Here is an 18,043-nt window from a genome sequence, read left to right as displayed (position 1 = left end):
TATGCTCTTTAAATATGGTCTGTTTAGGTTTATCCCTTTCCTGAACGAGGTTGCTGCATATAATCCCTAAATGGTGCTTTAACAAGCTTGATTTGCCTGTGTTGATCATGGAGTAATTTTTCCTTTATATAAGGTCTTTTTGCTCTAGGGGTAGAGAATGTTCCATATCTTTTTTTTTTTTTTTTACCTGTATTACAGGGGTTTCAGCCATCACTATTTGTAAACCAGCAAGTTGGTCATCTTGTCATACGTTTGCAGACCATTACAGAGTAGACCCTACAGTACTCTTATTGGTTGTTTTTGGAAAATCTGTTTTGACTTTTGCCTGGTTGAACCTGTAAATAAATTTTAGTCCTACTCTTGCTATTTTTTGTGGCAAGTTATTTCCCAATTAGTAGGCTGCCATGGAGGCATCTGGAAAACAGGAAAATGTAATACTCCCCTAAAGGTAGTTTTCCTTTCCTGGTGCTACTCCATGGCAGTACGTGCATTCCCTCACATGGCTTGTCCTTGAAGCTAAATATTAAAGATTACAGATCCTACCACAGCTTTCAACTTTATTGTCCTAGGGGGTTAGGGGCGGGGCTAACCCAATTAGTCTGCTGCCATAAAGTAGCATCAGAAAATGTTATTTCCAAACACCTTTTCTGAATTCTGCCGATGATATCCGATGTTGTAATCTCAAGTATACTCTATTTTTGCCTTATGATGTGAGGAAAGGGAGCAGAGGTAGAACAAACTAGGAAACTGAAAACATTTTCCTAAAGACCGAGAATGACGGATACCAAGGGATTTATTATGAGTCTGTCACATGCCTTATAGACAGATAGCACACCTGATCAGAAGGTTGTGGTTCCAGAAAGCCTAACAGAGGAAGTTCCACATTCAGCAGCTGAAAAAGTTTGATCTACCACAGAAATGAATGGTTCTGTTTTATACTGCAATCATCAAATCAATCATGACATAACTGATTAGGCTCATGCTCTGTACAAGAGAATGAGACTGCAGTGCATCATGCAAGCAGCAGAAAGAATCATTGGCTGCAGTCTACCTTCCCAGGAGAATCTTCATGCTAGCAGCTAAAAAAAAGTGACTAAAGGTGGCCACAGACGATACAATAAAATGATCCGATTTTAGAGCAATTCGATAAAAACGATTGGATCTCTCAAAAGAATCGAAAGCTTTTTTTTCATCTGACTGAAAAATCCGATCGGATTTCCCATTTTATTTGATTTTTATCAATCCGGAATGCCAGATATTTGTCTTCAATCCTTCTAAAGATTGTATGGTTTGTGTTAGATTGTCAATTTATTAAAATACACACCCTAGCAATTTTGTCAGAGTTTCCAATCATTTTTATCATAATTGAGGAAAAATTGAACATATATGTGTGGTACATTGGTCATATTTTTGAAATGTTACAATCAGTCAGAAAAATTGATTGCAATTCTTAAATTGAACAGATATTAAAAACATTGTATGGTGTGTGGCTACCTGAAGATTGCCTCTTAACCCTTTTCTAACCCTGCCTTCTCCATCTTCCAACTTCTGCCTATAGGAATAAGATACCGGGTCAGTTTCAACAAAAACTTCCAGGCACAGGAACAGCTTCTTCTCTCAGGCAGTAGCTCTGCTAAATGCCCAGTTCACACGGGCGATTGCAAATAGTTTCCACCCCTGCCGCAGTGCTCGTCAAAGCACTGCCTATTTAAGTGAATGGGCAGTGCCTAGACCGTAGTTTACCACTATTTATGGGAACACAGTTTTCGGATCCAGATTTTTCCTGTCATTTCAAATGAACCTAGAAGATGTCAAATGCTTTTTTGAATGCATGCAGAAAAGCAGTTGGCTGACCCCGCCGGCAGAAACCCCTGTGAACTGGCCCTTAATGATAACCGAGGTGAAAATCCTTGAGTAAATATTCTTCACCTACCATCTTTCACTTGTTACCATCTACGTGTGAGCCATTCACATGCTGGAGTTGTTTACACTGGGTGTCAGCTCCTCCCCATAGTGTTTGATTAGTTGTGACGGCTCTGGGGGTGGATGACTCATGCGAGTGCCGGTTTGGATGGCTGCGCATGAGTATTTAGGCAGGGCATGAACAGGATGTGCTACCACGCCTCCTTTTGAGAAAGCCGGAAGTCCCGGCGAAACATGTCAGGGCGTCTGGCGTGTGACATATCGCACATATCGCACATGGTGCTAGCCGTATCCGCCCTCCGCAGCTCCTTGGGGTCCGCTACAGATGCTAGAGGATGAATAGACTTCACTTTGCAGCAGGTGGACTTTCTCTCCTGGCCGTGAGCTCCGGCAGTGGATTGAGGGACCAGAAATATCAGGTTTGTTTATTGATGCCGCTGCCCGGAGTGGGTAGAGTATATGGCCTCTCATACTGTTTACACCGTTGCACAAACAGTCTATGTGCATGCTGCCAACTGCTGCTATACTGACTTTACCTGCTATGTTACATCTTGCTATTGGACCATTTTTCTTTCCCCCTTTTTTACTGCTGCAGCTTGCTTGATCGCTTCAATCCAGCTGGACATTGAATCCTGCTATACATATTTGGCAAAAACACTTGTGGGATCCCTGACCACACTAGGTGGTCTCAGTTAGGAGTGGTTGGATGTGTAGTTGTGAGCTGTGGTCGGTGCTGGGTGTCTGGCTACACTATATATGTGTGATCTTTTTAATGAAGTTTTGATGAAGTAATTAATAAAGATTTTTGTATTTTCAATATAACAGGACCTTTGCTATACTTATTGCACATACCTCCCAACCCTCTACTTCCCTTGGCTTTTACATTACTAAATATTCTACATACTTGTGTCCACAATGCCATCCTGACAACATGGATATCCTGACAACATGGGTATCAATTGGAACCCCCCACACACACTCAGCTCTGTTCTTATGCAAAATGGGCACAGACTAGCCTCTGACCCCCTCACACCTACAGTGCACAAAAAGTTCAAGGGACATAAACTGCCCAAAATGTGAATGCGCCGTGAATACAGTATCTTGAGCAGAGGTCCTGAACGATTTGCAATAGAACAGAGCCAAGCAGGGGCCCACGAAGAACGCAGTCCTTGTCATGATGGAATTGTGGACACAAGTATGCAAACTGTTTTTTTTTTAACTCAAATAGTATGTAAACTATTTTCACCTTGGATATCCTTTAATGCAAAACCACGCTATTTATCCAGCACAAACACCTTCTGATACTACTAGAACTTGAAAGCCTCACTGCACAGAATTGGAACATGAATGCTTCTCATCCTGTAAATCAATTTGTTAACTTATATATTGTCCTTCTCGTGTAATATCTATACTGTCTATCCTTGTATCATCATATTCATGAGTCAAATTCCTTGTAGGCAAGTGCAAACGTATTTGGCCAAATACAATTATTTGGATTCTGAATTAGCTTTGTACCTGTTTCATACACAGAAAACAAGTTAAAATGCTACTTGTTTTGGTGAGCAATAAACAAGTCTCTTCATTTACGCTATACTAATTGCTAGAATCAACACACAAATGACATATCTTTATTATCAGCACAAACTCTCAGGGCCTGAGCCAACTGACGCAGTTGAGTCTGCTTTTCAGTTACACATCAATGTAATGCTGGGTACACATGATACGTTTTTCCGCTCGATAAATCCCGTCATGTCCGATATTCCTTCCGAGCGGGAAAAATGGTCGGGGGGAAAATCGAGCGGAAAAACGTATCGTGTGTACTACCCAGCATTACATACAGCAAACAGTGGACACACCTGCATTAGTTGGCTCAGGCCCTCAAAGTTCTTTTATAGCTACTTCATCAGGACTCCATGACTGGGAGAGGCTATTTTTCTGCAAGTCATTCTATTAATGCAAGTGTTAAAAACTGCTAGCAAAACCTCATGTTTTGTGCATCTGAGGGCAAATGCAAAAAGGAAAGAATTGTCTAGTCTTTACTAGTAAACAAGCTCCAAATATCAACCCAGAAAAATGTACAGTTTGTGCTTAACAGTTTGTTTTGATTATATAAGCAGTAAAGCTTCTTGTCACCTAACAAGGAATTTTTGTTTCTGCTTTACAAAAACTTAGATGCACTTAAAAAAATAAATGTTGCTTTTACACAATTGTAAAAATTGTGATTGAGAGAATTGTCATTTGGAGACTCTATGCCAAGGCATTATTATTCTCAAGGAAAACTTATGAATCAAGATGCAGGTTCTTTGTAAAAAAACAAAAAAGGACACAGGGAGCCCGATCTGGTGTATTATCAAAGGGACACTCGGAGTACCGTATATATATGATGAGAAGAGATATACTCTCAACATTGGGTTGCTGAAAAAAGCAACCACTTTTCTCGCATGTGAGGAAGTGCCGTCCTCACTCGGCCTTGCTTCTGATAATATTGTTGGTCGCAACTCCAAAAACATTGGTCACTGGGAAGACTTCCAAGTGTACACTCCCCTGTACAGGGGTAAATGAGACTGGGAGAGAGTAGGAGACACCCATGGACATATATCAGTAGTTCTAATCATTCACATAGTAGTAGCCGAGCTTAGCGCCCAGGATAGTGGCACTGTACCTAAGGCAAACATATAGACCTGAGGAAGCAGTTTTGACCGTGAAATGCGTTGTCATCTGTGCCCCAATAAAACTTGATAAATACTTACCACTACCTTATGAGTGAGTTTTACTACTATAAAGTAGGAACTATAGTACCATACTTTAACTACTATGTGAATGATTAGAACTACTGATCTATGTCCACGGGCGCCTCCTACTCTCTCCCAGTATGAATCAAGATGCTCTGCTAAAGTAAAAAAAAAAATAATACACCCTTCTGTTTTTGCTCACAAAGCTAGGACAAAAATACGAGGGCTCAAACAAAAATACTAACTACACAGAATTGTGCATCACTGAGCAGAAAGACAATGTATGTGTTTTATTGCCCCAGTCTGCCATCGTAAGATTTTTCATTAATAGTAAAGGTGAGTAGGGTGACTGTGGCATTACTCACAGCACATCACACAGCCTTACCAACCTCTTCCACCCCCTATTGCTTAGAGATCAACTCATAATGGCCAGCTACAGCAGATTGTTATCACTGTGAGACTTGGCGGTAGCTGCAGTGCTCGCCACAAAGAGTTGATAAATCAGGAAAAAGGTGGGAGAAGTCAAGTAATATGTGCTGACATGTAAAGTCTGGCTTATACACCCCTTCCCTGACATCTTCCTGTCAGTGATGAATAGAGGTAGGAGATGGAATCTGAACAGCTCAGGCTAGTGAAATTGCAACGTTATCTCAACAGGAAACAGTAGTACTACAGCACTCTAGCACCAGTCATCTTGGTAAATTTTAGTATATTGCAAAAGAGTTTTTTGTGGCGAGTGCACACTAAATCTTAACTGCAACAACATTCAAACTGATGGCGCAACATCCAGAATAGTGATGTATAGATAATTTAGTATTGCTAAGAGGAAAAGAGGCTTCCGGGAGCAGCTCATCATAGTAATAAAACTCAACTTTTAATAAAATTCCATAAAAATTATTTCCATGCAGCAATAAAAATGTCGATATATGCAAAAAGATACTTATCAGGCACATGCAGTCGAATAGAGGTGCGGAGGATGAGTCGACGGCCGTTTCGCCCACAAATTAGGGATTTCTCGAGACTAATTTGGGGGCGAAACGGCCGTCGACTCATCCTCCGCACTTCTATTCGACTGCATGTGCCTGATAAGTATCTTTTTGCATATATTGACATTTTTATTGCTGCATGGAAATAATTTTTATGGAATTTTATTAAAAGTTGAGTTTTACTACTATGATGAGCTGCTCCCGGAAGACTCTTTTCCTCTTAGCAATACTAAATTTTAGTATATGTATTGCAAAAACTACGACATGCACTGGACAAAGTATTGTGTCCTGGGAGTTTAGCTTTGCATTTTACTGTTTGCTTGAAATTCAGCATTAGGGAATCTTTACCCTTTTAACATTTGTATTTGATATAAAAATAAATACGAATAGAATAACACTGTATAACATTTATTTACATATACATTAGATTTAAAAAACAAAACAAAAACACAATAGTTTAATACAAAAATACAAAAGCTATTCACAAACACAGTCAAAGATAAGAGAAGGAGGGTTTGAGAAAGCGACGGTTGTTCTGAGGGACAGGGGGTGCCATGAAGCCAGGTCTCTTCACTGGTGCTGGCTTAGAAACGCTACTGTATTCACCACTGTACCCGCTGGAATGATTCTTTCTGGTGTATGAAGAATTTTTACCCCTAACAAGACAAAGGATAGTTAGATCTTCATTTGTAAGAAATGGGTTTTATAAGCAAACTTTACTAACTGAAATATTTAGTTTACATTTTTGTAAACTTTATATTGTATCTTTAGTATGTAAAGTACCGTATTTTTCGGACTATAAGACGCTCCGGACTATAAGACGCACCTAGGTTTAGAGGACAAAAACCAAGGAAAAAAAAATATACTAAACCTAGGTGCATCCATGAACCAGTAGTGTCTTATAGACCCCCCCCCCCCCCCAAGATGTCTCGAAGTTACTCTGTCAAGCTACACTAACCTCTGCCTCCCCACCAACCATACTACATTACACTTAACTAGACCCTTATGCCTCCCCTCCCCTCACAGCCACATTGCACTACACATACCACTGCTCCTCCCCCTCCCCCCCGCCAGCTAACTTAACTAACCACTAAAATTACATTACAGACATTACAGAGCTCACCAGCCTGGGTGGCAGCTTCTTCAAAAAGTAGCCAGGTCCAGTGTGGGTGTCCAGGCTGTAAACGAATCTAATGATGGCCTCGGTGGTGTGGCAGCAACAGCAGCGCGATCCCCAGTGTTTCAGAGTGGCATAGCAGCAGCCACTGTGATGAATGGAAATAACGGTAGTTGTGCTGGCTGTGATCCTTCTTGAGCCCTGTGTTAGCATGATCCTCAGTGCTCCCCAAGTTGCATAGTAGCAGCCGCCTTGATGAATTAAAATGCTCGTCCTGGCTGGGATGCTTTCCCTTCCTCTGGCCCGTATTAATGCGATTGTGAGTGTTCCCACGTGGCAAAGCTTCAGCCTGCTGCACTGTCCGGGTCTTCAGCCGCCGTACTGTCCGGGTCTTCAGCCGCCGTACTGTCCGGGTCTTCAGCCGCCGTACTGTCCGGGTCTTCAGCCGCTGTACTGTCAGGGTCTTCAGCCGCTGTACTGTCCGGGTCTTCAGCTGCTCTAACCGCATAGTCCTCAGAGGCTTCCGTACTGCACTATTTACTGGCGCCCTCTCATGACCCCGGCGCACGTGGTCATGAGAGGGCGCCAGTAAATAGTGCAGTACGGAAGCCTCTGAGGACTATGCGGTTAGAGCAGCTGAAGATCCGGACACTACAGCGGCTGAAGATCCGGACACTACAGCGGCTGAAGATCCGGACACTACGGCGGCTGAAGATCCGGACACTACAGCGGCTGAAGATCCGGACACTACAGCGGCTGAAGACCCGGACACTACAGCGGGCTGTAGCTGTGCCACGTGGGAACACTGACGATCGCGTTAATACGGGCCAGAGGAACAGCCGTTATTTCCATTCATTACACCGGCTGCTGCTATGCCGCTCTGAAACACCGGGGATCGAGCTGCTGCTGCTGCCAAACCACCGCGGCCATCATTAGATTCATTTACAGCACAAAGGATACAAGCGCCTGGATTGGTAAACTGCCACATTCGGACTATAAGACGCACCCACTTTTTCTCCCCACTTTTGGGGGAGAAAAAGTGCGTCTTATAGTCCGAAAAATACGGTAGTCTCTGTACAGCTTAACAGCGTAAATTTACAGTCCTAAAAAAATAACTCAACACACAGCCATTAATGTCTAAACCGCTGACAACAAAAGTGAGTACATCCCTCAGGGAAGAATGTCAATGCCCAAGAGAGTTAAGGAATAGGGATGGCCCTGTCTAGGACAGCTCATGGAGAAGCATGTGATCAGCTGATAGATTTGTAAGGCTCTGATTTGCTGGTCATGATCATGTGTTAAACCAGGAAGTCATCACAGCAAATCAGAACCTTACACATCTATCAACTGACCAAACTGATCACATGCTTGTCCATGAGTTCTCCTAGGCAGGGCCATCCCTATTAACCTCCTTGGCGGTTATCCCGAGCTAGGTTCGGGGCGGAAAACCGCAGCTAAGAGCGCTGATACCGACCTCTGCTCGGGGGTGGCCGCCGGAGGCTGAATGCAGAGCAATGCGTGCAGCAGGGGCGTTTCAACATACCTCCCGGGGATCCCGACGTTGGGTGGCATTCTTTTTCCTCTCCTCCGGGGCTCTCATGACGACAGCCGGCAATTTCGCTTTAGAGTTGCAGCGCCACCCGGAGGATGGAGGCTTAACTGCAGCGCTGGAGCCAGGGAGCTGAGTGAATGACAAACTTCTGCAGATCTCCCTGGCAGCATGATTTTTTCCAGGTTTCAGGTTCTGAAAGAGTGCAAAAAAATTGCACCACTTTTAGACCCTAAAATCCGGAAAGAATCAGAACGCCAAGGGGGTTAAGGAAGTGCTGGAAAATAATGGTAAACACACAAATATAGACACACTGGGCAGAATTTTGACATTCTTCACTTAGGGGTGTAATCACTTTTATTGCCAGCGGTTTAGACATTAATGGCTACATGTTGAGTTATTTTGGTGGGACAGCAAATTTACACTGTTACGGCCTGTACACACTGCTGCGCTTTTAAAATCGCATGTGTTTTTTAATGGCAAGGTATTTAGAAAAATCATGAAAATCGTACACACTGGTGCAATGCGATTTTTCTATTTTCATGAAAGTTTTGCAATTCAAAAATCGCATGCGATTTTAACCACTTTACCCCCCGCGGTACGGATATCTCCGCCCCTTTTTCCATCCTTATAAAACCAAGGGACGGAGAAATCCGTACCTCCCGCGCTACGGCCGCTGTCCGTGCTCCCGCCGCTCGTGCACGCCGCCGCCCACTCGCCCGGAGATCAATGAACGGGAAAATCCATTCCCGTTCCTTGAGCTAAGCCCCCGCAATGATCTGCTGCTTCTATGAGAAACAACACAGAAACAGCGTGATCATTGTGATTTTTTCCAGCCTCATAGTGCTTCCTGTAAGCGTCCTTCCGGACGTTTACAGGTCGCATGAACAATACATCACTGTGGCCATCTTGTGGCCAAATAGTAAAACTACACCCTAAAGCATTTTACATATACAAATACATTAGTTTTACACATTAAATTAACTCATTATCTCCCACACTCCCCAATTTATTTATTTTTTGCAATAAAAAAAAACAAATAGTTACCTTAGGGACTGAACTTTTTAAATATTTATGGCAAGAGGATATAACACTATTACTTTATAAACTATGGGCTTGTAATTAGGGATGGATGCAAAACTGAAAAAAAAATGCACCTTTATTTCCAAAATAAAATATTGGCGCCAAACATTGTGATGGGGACATAATTTAAACGGTTTTATAACCGGGACAAATGGGCAAATACATTTCATGGGTTTTATTTACAGTAGCATGCATTATTTAAAAACTATAATGGCCGAAAACTGAAAAATAATGATTTTTCCCCACATTTTTTCCTATTTTCCGATTAAAACACATTTAGAATAAAATAATTCTTCGCATAATGTCCCACCTAAAGAAAGCCTAATTGGTGGCGAAAAAACAAGATATAGTTCATTTCATTGCGATAAGTAATGATAAAGTTATAGACGAATGAATAGAAGGAGCGCTGAAAGGTGAAAATTGCTCTGGTGTTTCAGGGGTAAAACCCCTCAGTGGTGAAGTGGTTAAAAACACAGCGCAAGCGCAGCAGTATGTACAGGCCCTAATACAAGCTGTATGCGGACAACTTAACCTTGTATCAAAGTGACAGATCTTCAGTGTTGTCCCATGAAAAGATATAAAATATTTACAAAAATGTGCAAGGTGTACTCACTTTTGCGAGATAGTGTATGTATGTATGTATGTACATATGCATGCATGTATGTATGTATGTATGTATGTATGCATGTATATAGATCAACGTACCCTCTGGAGCGACTTTGTTGACCTTCTCCCCCAGTTCTCCTTTTTTTTGATTTTCGGAAGAAGGGAGCAGATTTCCTTTTTGTGCCGTTCTTGTTTTTGTTTGAATTGAAATAAGAGGATGTCGCAGTGGTTTCTTCCCCATCCTCCTCACTGTGGTAATTCCTTGCACTGTGGCTTATCGATCCTGATGACTTCTGAGCAACATCTTCAGCTATGATGGGCAATATGAAAATGGAAAACGTAAGATCTCATGATCGTGTATAATCAGTGTTCACAGCATCTGTGCATAGAACCATATGTGCACAGTACCTGGAAGAGTCCATTCTGAATACTTCTGGAGAACATCTATCAGCTCTGCTCCATATTTCTCCAACTTATCTTCTGTAACTCCATCAATCTGGAGTAAAACGTCAGGTTCAGCGGACAGAGACTCTGCAATACAAAGTCAAAATACACCAAGTGTTAGCAAAATAAAAAGCTTCTAGGAAGTGATCATTTTTCTGTTTGGTGCAATTTGTTGGACAGATTCAAAGGCATCCAATATTTCTTTAGGCACCCAACTAGTCAAAAATGTTCCCTCCGCTCCAACAGATTAGCTATAATATACATTGTAGAGCGCTAGGTATGGTCAAGTACCGTGTCGCAGTGGATGCCCTGGCTGGGTCCCTGGTTCGAATCCCAGCCAGAGCACTATCTGCAAGGAGGTTGTATGTTTTCCCCATGTCTGTGAGGGTTTCCTCCAGGCACTCCAGTTTCCTTCCACATCCCAAAAACATACAGAATAAGTTATATTGGCTTCCCCCTAAAATTGCCCCTAGACTACAAAAGCCATATGACTATGGAAGGGATTAGATCATGAGCTCCTCTGAGGGACAGCTAGTGATGAGACTATATACTCTGTAAAGTGCTGCGGACGGAGTCAGTGCTATATACAGTAAATACTAAAAAAAAAAAATATGTAATGGTCCAGAGTAATTCGTGCAGCAGATATGCTGACATCAAACCAACAAAAGTTTATTCTGGTGGACATTTGAATACAAGTTTATGATGTTTCAGACCCTAGAGAAAGGTCAAAAAATAAAACCTGGATTCTTGATTAAGAATGAACTTTAGCATCATTTGGCTAATAATAATGCTGTCCTGGGAGATCTGAAAATACAGACTTCCTGGCTAACTTCTTCACACATCCCAGTCCTAATTACCGTTTCTGTTCTCTGGCTGAAAGCCAATTTGGATATTGATTGCGTTTACCTTTGTTCTCAAATGCCTTCAGATGAACAGACCTAAGCAGTGATGAGGACTTTCACATTTCAAAGGAGTTAAAGCCTCACACACACATGAGGTATGTAGCCTGGCAGGGATCGGGACCCAATCCCTCAGGTGACCTTGCAGACACTGTATAGAAGGCTAGCAACATGCTTTGAGTCAGGTAAGTGGGGAGAATAATACTCTCAGCCAGTGATCGGCCAAATTGATCCACCAGCCCGATCGCTGGCCGAGGAATTGGCAGGCATCGGGGGTTGCTGTTCTAGCACTATATTCTCAGCAGAGGCGGTCATCATTGAACGCTTTTGCCAAGTTTTAATCAAGCATTTGTACAAGGCTTAAAGAGACTCTGAAGCAAGTCTTAAATCATGTTATTACTGTAAAGCACTACAGATGGTGCTAAACCGCCGCATCCCCTCAGCAAAACGAGGGGTTTATACCCCCCAAATCCTCTCTGCAAAATCCACGACTTTCTTGGTCGTGGACTTTTGCTGCTCATGGAGGCAGAGCTTTGAGCTGCAGCTCTGCCTCCATGCACGTCATCTCCGCCTCTCTGTGTGAAGACAGAGAGGGGTGGGGAGAGGAGGCGATCAGCGGGGATTGACGCGCTATAAACCCCTCGTTTTGCCGCGGGGATGCGGCGGTTTGGCACCATCTATAGTGCTTTACAGTAATGACATGCTTTAAGACTCGCTTCAGAGTCTCTTTAAAGGATACAGGAGGCAGCTAAAAAAAAAAAAAAACGTTTGACTAATTTGGGGCTTCTTCCAACTCCTCGTAGTCTCTGTGTCCCTCGGCGCAGCTGTGCAGTCGGACAATAATCAGCTGTTCACCCGTAATGGTCCATGACCCGGCCGCCTTCTTCTGCCCATATGCGGGTGCGCACACGTGCTGCTCAAGGTCATGCTTCCGTTGCCAGGAGCGTTTTGCACAGGCACAGTGCTACTGCACCTGACCAGAACCCTGCAGGCAGCAGGAGCCTGAGCACGGCATATTCCTGCACAGAAGAAGCCGACCCAGCCTGATCGTGGACCATTACGGAGTGAACAGCTGACTACTGTCCGCCTGCGTCAAGGGACACAGAGACTACGAGGGGCTGAAAGAAGCCCTGAGTGAGTCGAGCTCATTTATTTTTGTATCATTGTGATCCACTTCTGTATCATGTCTAAAGAATAAAAGTTTTGCAAGAAAACTAAGTACAGTAAGTCATTTAAAGAGACTAACTTTAAAAAGTGCCCTTGGGGGGGGGGGGGGTAATTACCTCAGGAGGGGGAAGCCTCTGGAGCCTAACGAGGCTTCTCCCGTCCTCCTCCATCCCAGGGTGGTCTCGCTGTGCCCCTCATAAGCCACAGCCGACAGTTTGTCAAGCTGTGGCGCAGGGGCAATAGCGCCTGCAATACTTGCCTTCCCCGGGTCCAGTGCAGGCGCAGTAGCGTCTCTCTGCTCGGGTTCCGGCGGAAATAGCCGATCTCAGTCGGGTCCACTCTACTGCGCAGGGCAAAGTCACCTGTGCAGTAGAATGGACCCGACTGGGATTGGCTATTTCTGCCTGATTCCGAGCCGAGAGACGTTATTGCGCCTGCACTGGAATCAGGGAAGGGAAATATTTACATAGGATCCAGAGGCTTCCCCTCCTGAGGTAAGTACACCACAGGGGCACTTTTTAAAGTTACAGATTCTCTTTAAGGTATTACCCGAATCAACATTTGTTGGTTTGATGTTGGCAAATCATACATTCTCAAACCAAGCCTTAAGATGCATAAAAAGCTAATAGTTTTTCTTTCATTTTCAGTGAGCCCTCTGGAAAGATGGGTGCTTTATCTCCAGCACCCTGACAGAGGGGATGATTTTCAGCTTTTGTGAGCAAGGTGAACTGATGGAAATCTGTATATTTAAAGAAGATGGCTGTGCTGTGCATATTGACTAAACTAGATACCACATTATTATGCCAGATGGCTGCCACTGCACTAGCTGTTGAGCTGAAACGGAGGAACTCCACTTTTACTGTATATTGTACACAAACATATCAGTGCTTCACAAGACCTTCTGTAAAGTAATGCTGTAAAAAATTGCAATTCTTCCGTAGTGCCTGCTCTCTGTTCTCCATTGTTTGTCCGCTCAGTTTATAATCGAAACAATAACAAAGTTCAACTTGCATAGTTATTAAAAGAGATAAAAAAAAAAAAAAACACAGACCGTATGTGATTGTATTTACTTTATGAAAACACCTTGAGCGGAAGGAAAAGCCTCAGATGGCTTAAAGAAAGAGATGAGTCTTCCTGCTGTTTTTTTATTTAACTTACCCAGGGCCCCATAAGGATGGATGTGTCCCTCGCCATCCTCCCACAGTCCTCCGTTTAGCCGCAGTCAACTACCGGTAAGCGGCTGAGTCGGACTGAGTGACGTCAGCCGGGGCCTTCTGCGCTTGCACAGAAGGTCCACCGCTGATATCAATGAGCCGCTTACCAGGGAAGATTGCGGCTGAACGGAGGTGCTGAGGAGGATGGCGAGGGATACATCCATGCTTATGGGGCTGGAATAAGCCCTGAGTAAGTAAAAAAACAGCAGGAAGACTCAGCTCTGAGTCTCTTTAATCTCCTGATGTGTACCCTGAACACCAGAATAGGTTGCCATCTGGTCTAGGAAAGGTAATCAAGAAAATTCTCAGTGAGCTGATCCAAAGGAAATTTGAAAACAGGGATAAAGGCCACGTGACCAATATTAAGGGTCTATAAAAAATACTCCGACTCAACTAAATGGCAAGATTTGCCTCCAGGAACTGTGTCCACTGAAGCAGTTTTTTTACCTGCTTAACATTGTTCTGCTTCACGGTCTCATTTATTATTTATTGTATTTATAAAGCACCAACATATTACGCAGTGCTGGACATTAGTTTAGGTTACAGACAATATTTAGGGGTAACGTACACCAAAATGACAATACCTGAATACAAGAAAGACCAGATCATGCAGCACAGTATGAGTACAAGGTAATGCTTAGTCAGTCACTGGAGGGGAGCATGGAGATTAGGCAAGTTAGGTTCACTCAGATGCATAGGTTCACAGTAATGGAGGTGCATGATCAGGTAGGGCATAAAAGGAGGAGGACCCTGCCCAAAGGCTTACAATCTAGAGGGAGAGAGGTAGGGGACCAGAGTTCAGCTACGGGTTTAGAGCACTTGTGAGGGGTGGTAGGCCAGAGTGAAAAGGTGAGTTTTGAGGGCCTTCTTGAAGATGTTGAAGGAGGGGGCTGCCCTAATGGGTGGAGGTAGGGAGTTCCATAGTGTTGGAGCAGCTCTTGAGAAGTCCTGGAGGCGTGCATGGGACTGGGTGATGCTGGGGGGGGGGGGGGGGGGTTAAGCGAACTTCATTCGAAGAGCGGAGTGAGCGGCTAGGTGTGTACCCTCTGAGTAAGATCGGAAATGTATGTTGGGCAGGTTTTGTGGACAGATTTGTAGGTCAGACACAGCATCTTGAATCTGATTCTGGACTGGATAGGAAGCCAGTGGAGGGATTCAAGGAGGGGATCCGCCATGGTGGAGCGATAGGAGCAGTGGATAATTCTGGCTGCCGCATTCATGATGGAATGCAGTGGGGCTGTTCGGGTCATAGGGAGACCAGACAGAAGGGCATTGCAGTAGTCAAGGCGGGAAATTATGAGGGCATGGATGAGGAGTTTGGTGGTGGCAGAGGTCAGGAAAGGGCGAATCTTACAGATGTTACGAAGGTGGAAGTTGCAAGACTTTGTGAGGTTTTGGATGTGGGGAGTGAAGGAGAGTGCGGAGTCCAGGGTGACACCCAGACAGCGGGCTTGAGAGGTAGGGCGAATGGTAGTGTGTTAACAGTGACATGCACATCTGGGAGGTTCATGGATGGCCGTGGTGGGAAGATCATAAATTCCGTTTTGTCTAGATTTAGTTTTAGGAACCTAGCGGACATCCAGGAGGAGATGGCTGGAGGCAGGAGACCTTGTCCATGGTAGTGGTGGATATGTCAGGGGTGTGGAGGTAGATCTGGGTGTAATCTGCATACAGATGATAGTTAAAACCCATGGAGGAGATAACCTTGCCAATGAAGGATGTGTATAGGGTGAACAGTAGGGGGCCAAGGACCGAACCTTGGGGGACTCCCACCGAGAGGTGGTTGGGGGTGGACGAGGACTCATTGAAGGCAGTCGTGAAGGAGCGGTTGGAGAGGTAGGATGAAAGCCAGGTCAGGGCGAGATCGTGAATGCCCATGGACTGGAGGAGTAGGGGATGATCTACTGTGTCAAAAGCTGCTGAAAGGTCAAGGAGGAGGAGAATGGAGTATTTACCTTCAGCTTTAGCTAAGGCAAGGTCGTTGACCACTTTGGTGAGAGCAATTTCGGTTGAATGGGCAGGCCGAAATCCAGATTGCAGTGGGTCTAGCAGTGAGTTGGCATTGAGGTACTGAGTCAGGCGTTTGTGAATAGGCGTTTGTGAGGCAAAGGGGAGGAGGGAGATAGGGCGGTAGTTGGAGGGTAGCAGAGCTGCCTTTAGTGGAAGTGCTTTTGCAGGTGCACAGAAAACCACTGCAGAGGACCACTTCTGCCCGCCTAAACAGCAATGTGACTCACATTCTATGCATGCCTCTTAAAGCAAGTGAATAGGAGGTGATAGGGGCACTCACTGCAGAGGTCTGCTGTGCTCCCAAAGATGCTTTAGGCTAGGTCCACACTAGACCCAGTTGCAGGACGGACAGTGCAGTCCGGATCAGGGGAAGTACCCACCGTACTGCAAACTGATGAAAGTGCATCAGTTTTGCATCAGTTTCCGTTCAAGTTTTTCCCTGACAGAAAACGTCTCCATCATTAGGAAGGAGTGGGAGGATTTTTTTGGGCCAATCATAAAGCTCAGGCTATCCGTTTTAACATCAGTTTTTTGCCTGTGGAGCTGGAGATGCGTTTTCTCATTACTTTCACTACCCCTGCGTGTATCCGTGGTCCTGATCCGTTGCGTGAAAATGCAGCAGATCCGGACCTTCCGTTCAGGTTTTGAAAACGGATCCCCGCAAACGCAGACGGATCCGTTTTTTACTTGGGTGAGGCTGGCTGCTATTTTGAACATTAGTATCCGGGACTCCGTTTTTCATCAGGTTTGAAAAACGCAGCCACAGATACGTTTCCGGACCTAGTGTGGACCAGCTCTTAGCACAAAGGATTGTGAGCAGGTAAGACAAGCTTATATGTGCAGTTCAGGTGGTATAACCCTGGCTGTGAATCTGCAGACAGGCTTGAAAATAGGTTTTATTTATTTTTGCCAAATTTAAATGCAGGCCATGTAACTTAGTTTACTAATATTTACCTGCTATCCTCCTTATCGTTGCTGTGTTAAAGATATTGAAGTAGTGTACACCAAAGACCTTGCCCAGGCGTTTGCAGAGATCAGTTAGCTCAGCCTGGCATTTCTTCACCATTTCCTCTCTCTTAGAGGTAGATGCTGCTACAGATGCCTTCTGCTTCCTAAGAGTGCTGGCGTTCTCTGTGTCCTGGAACTCGACCTGTGGCCAAAAAGAACACAACATTGTTCCAGAATCCAAAGTACAACCTTTAATCACAAAAAGAGGGAATTAAAAAAAAAATGAGATCTACTTACCACGGGCTTCCTCCAACCCCAGGCAGCCGATCTGTCCCCCGCCACAGCTCCGGTGTCCTCGGATCCCCTCCATTGGACATTCCTCTACGGCTGTGCGAGCGAGTGGTCGCAAAGCTTGCGATCACGCTCACGTGGACTGGAGTGTTCTGTGCAGAACACTCCAGGTCACGTGAATGCAATTGTGAGCGGTGCAGCCGCAGAAAATCCGGACCTGGCAAGGTCAGTATGTCAAACGGAGGGGATCCAGGGACACCGGAGCTGTGGCGAGGGACAGATCGGCTGTGAGGGACTGGAGGAAGCCCCAGGTAAGTAGATCTTGTATCCTTTAAAGGAACTCCAAGCTCTAAATAAAAACAAAATTGGTACTCACCTGGGGCTTTCTGCAGCCCACCGTAGGTCGGAAGGTCCCACGGCGTCCATCTGGCTCTTCTCCCAGGGCCTGGCCAGAAATGGCTCTCCCCGGCGACACTGGGCCGGAGTGTTGGGCTCCTTCTTCCTGAACCGTCATATTTGTCGTCACTACGCCAGCCGGCGTGACAGTACTGCGCATGCGGGATTGAACTGCGCTTGCGCAGTACTGTCACGCCGGCCGGCGTGATAACGCGAGGCGGCCGGCGTGGTGACGACAGACATGACGTTTCAGGAAGAAGGAGCCCAACACTTCGGCCCAGTGTTGCCGGGGAGCCATTTCTGGCCAGGCCCTGGGAGAAGAGACAGATAGACGCTGTGGGATCTCCTGACCTACGGTGGGCTGCAGAAATCCCCAGGTGAGTACCAATTTCATTTTTATTTAGAGCTTGGAGTCCCTTTAACATCATAAATAATCACAGGAGCCTATTTACATAAAATTGCTGAAAAAAATAGAAAAAAATAACCATTTTACCCTACCATTACCTTAAATTACTGAACATCTGCTCCATTCATCTGAACGATATAGCGGATAACCAACCTAAAACATGATTCCTCTCTAGAAAAAGAAGTGGGCCATATGCGGCTGCTTTAAATAAGTGTTGATCTGGGGTCTTTGAGATGCCACTGTGCTCCACTGTAGCCTACTGTGTTCTCTAC

At 44.8% G+C, this 18,043-nt stretch overlaps 1 protein-coding gene across 1 annotated transcript; it reads right to left on the bottom strand.

The window, feature by feature from the left end:
* Window positions 1–6,033: 6,033 nt before the first annotated feature.
* On the bottom strand, window positions 6,034–17,048 carry LOC137562228 (recQ-like DNA helicase BLM). The gene is made up of 5 exons (XM_068273560.1): window positions 16,976–17,048; window positions 16,685–16,927; window positions 10,405–10,527; window positions 10,096–10,306; window positions 6,034–6,297 (listed from the first exon to the last, which is right to left on the bottom strand). Exons 1-5 carry the CDS (start codon window positions 17,046–17,048, stop codon window positions 6,135–6,137), a joined length of 813 nt encoding a protein of 270 aa, XP_068129661.1. The 3' UTR covers window positions 6,034–6,134.
* Window positions 17,049–18,043: the final 995 nt, after the last annotated feature.

The sequence above is a fragment of the Hyperolius riggenbachi genome, chromosome 3 (assembly GCF_040937935.1).
Source record: "Hyperolius riggenbachi isolate aHypRig1 chromosome 3, aHypRig1.pri, whole genome shotgun sequence".
NCBI classification, from domain to species: Eukaryota; Metazoa; Chordata; class Amphibia; order Anura; family Hyperoliidae; genus Hyperolius; species Hyperolius riggenbachi.
This window is presented reverse-complemented; position numbering and strand designations above follow the sequence as displayed.

Bases quoted from the DNA above. Each gene is read 5' to 3' on its own strand.
- LOC137562228 (XM_068273560.1), bottom strand. From the start codon at position 17,048: ATGGAGGGGATCCGAGGACACCGGAGCTGTGGCGGGGGACAGATCGGC. The intron at 10,528-16,684 runs GTAAATATTAGT...TTTGTATTGCAG, and splicing joins AACGATAAGGAGGATAGCAG to AGTCTCTGTCCGCTGAACCT. The intron at 10,307-10,404 runs GTACTGTGCACA...TGCCCATCATAG, and splicing joins TTCAGAATGGACTCTTCCAG to CTGAAGATGTTGCTCAGAAG.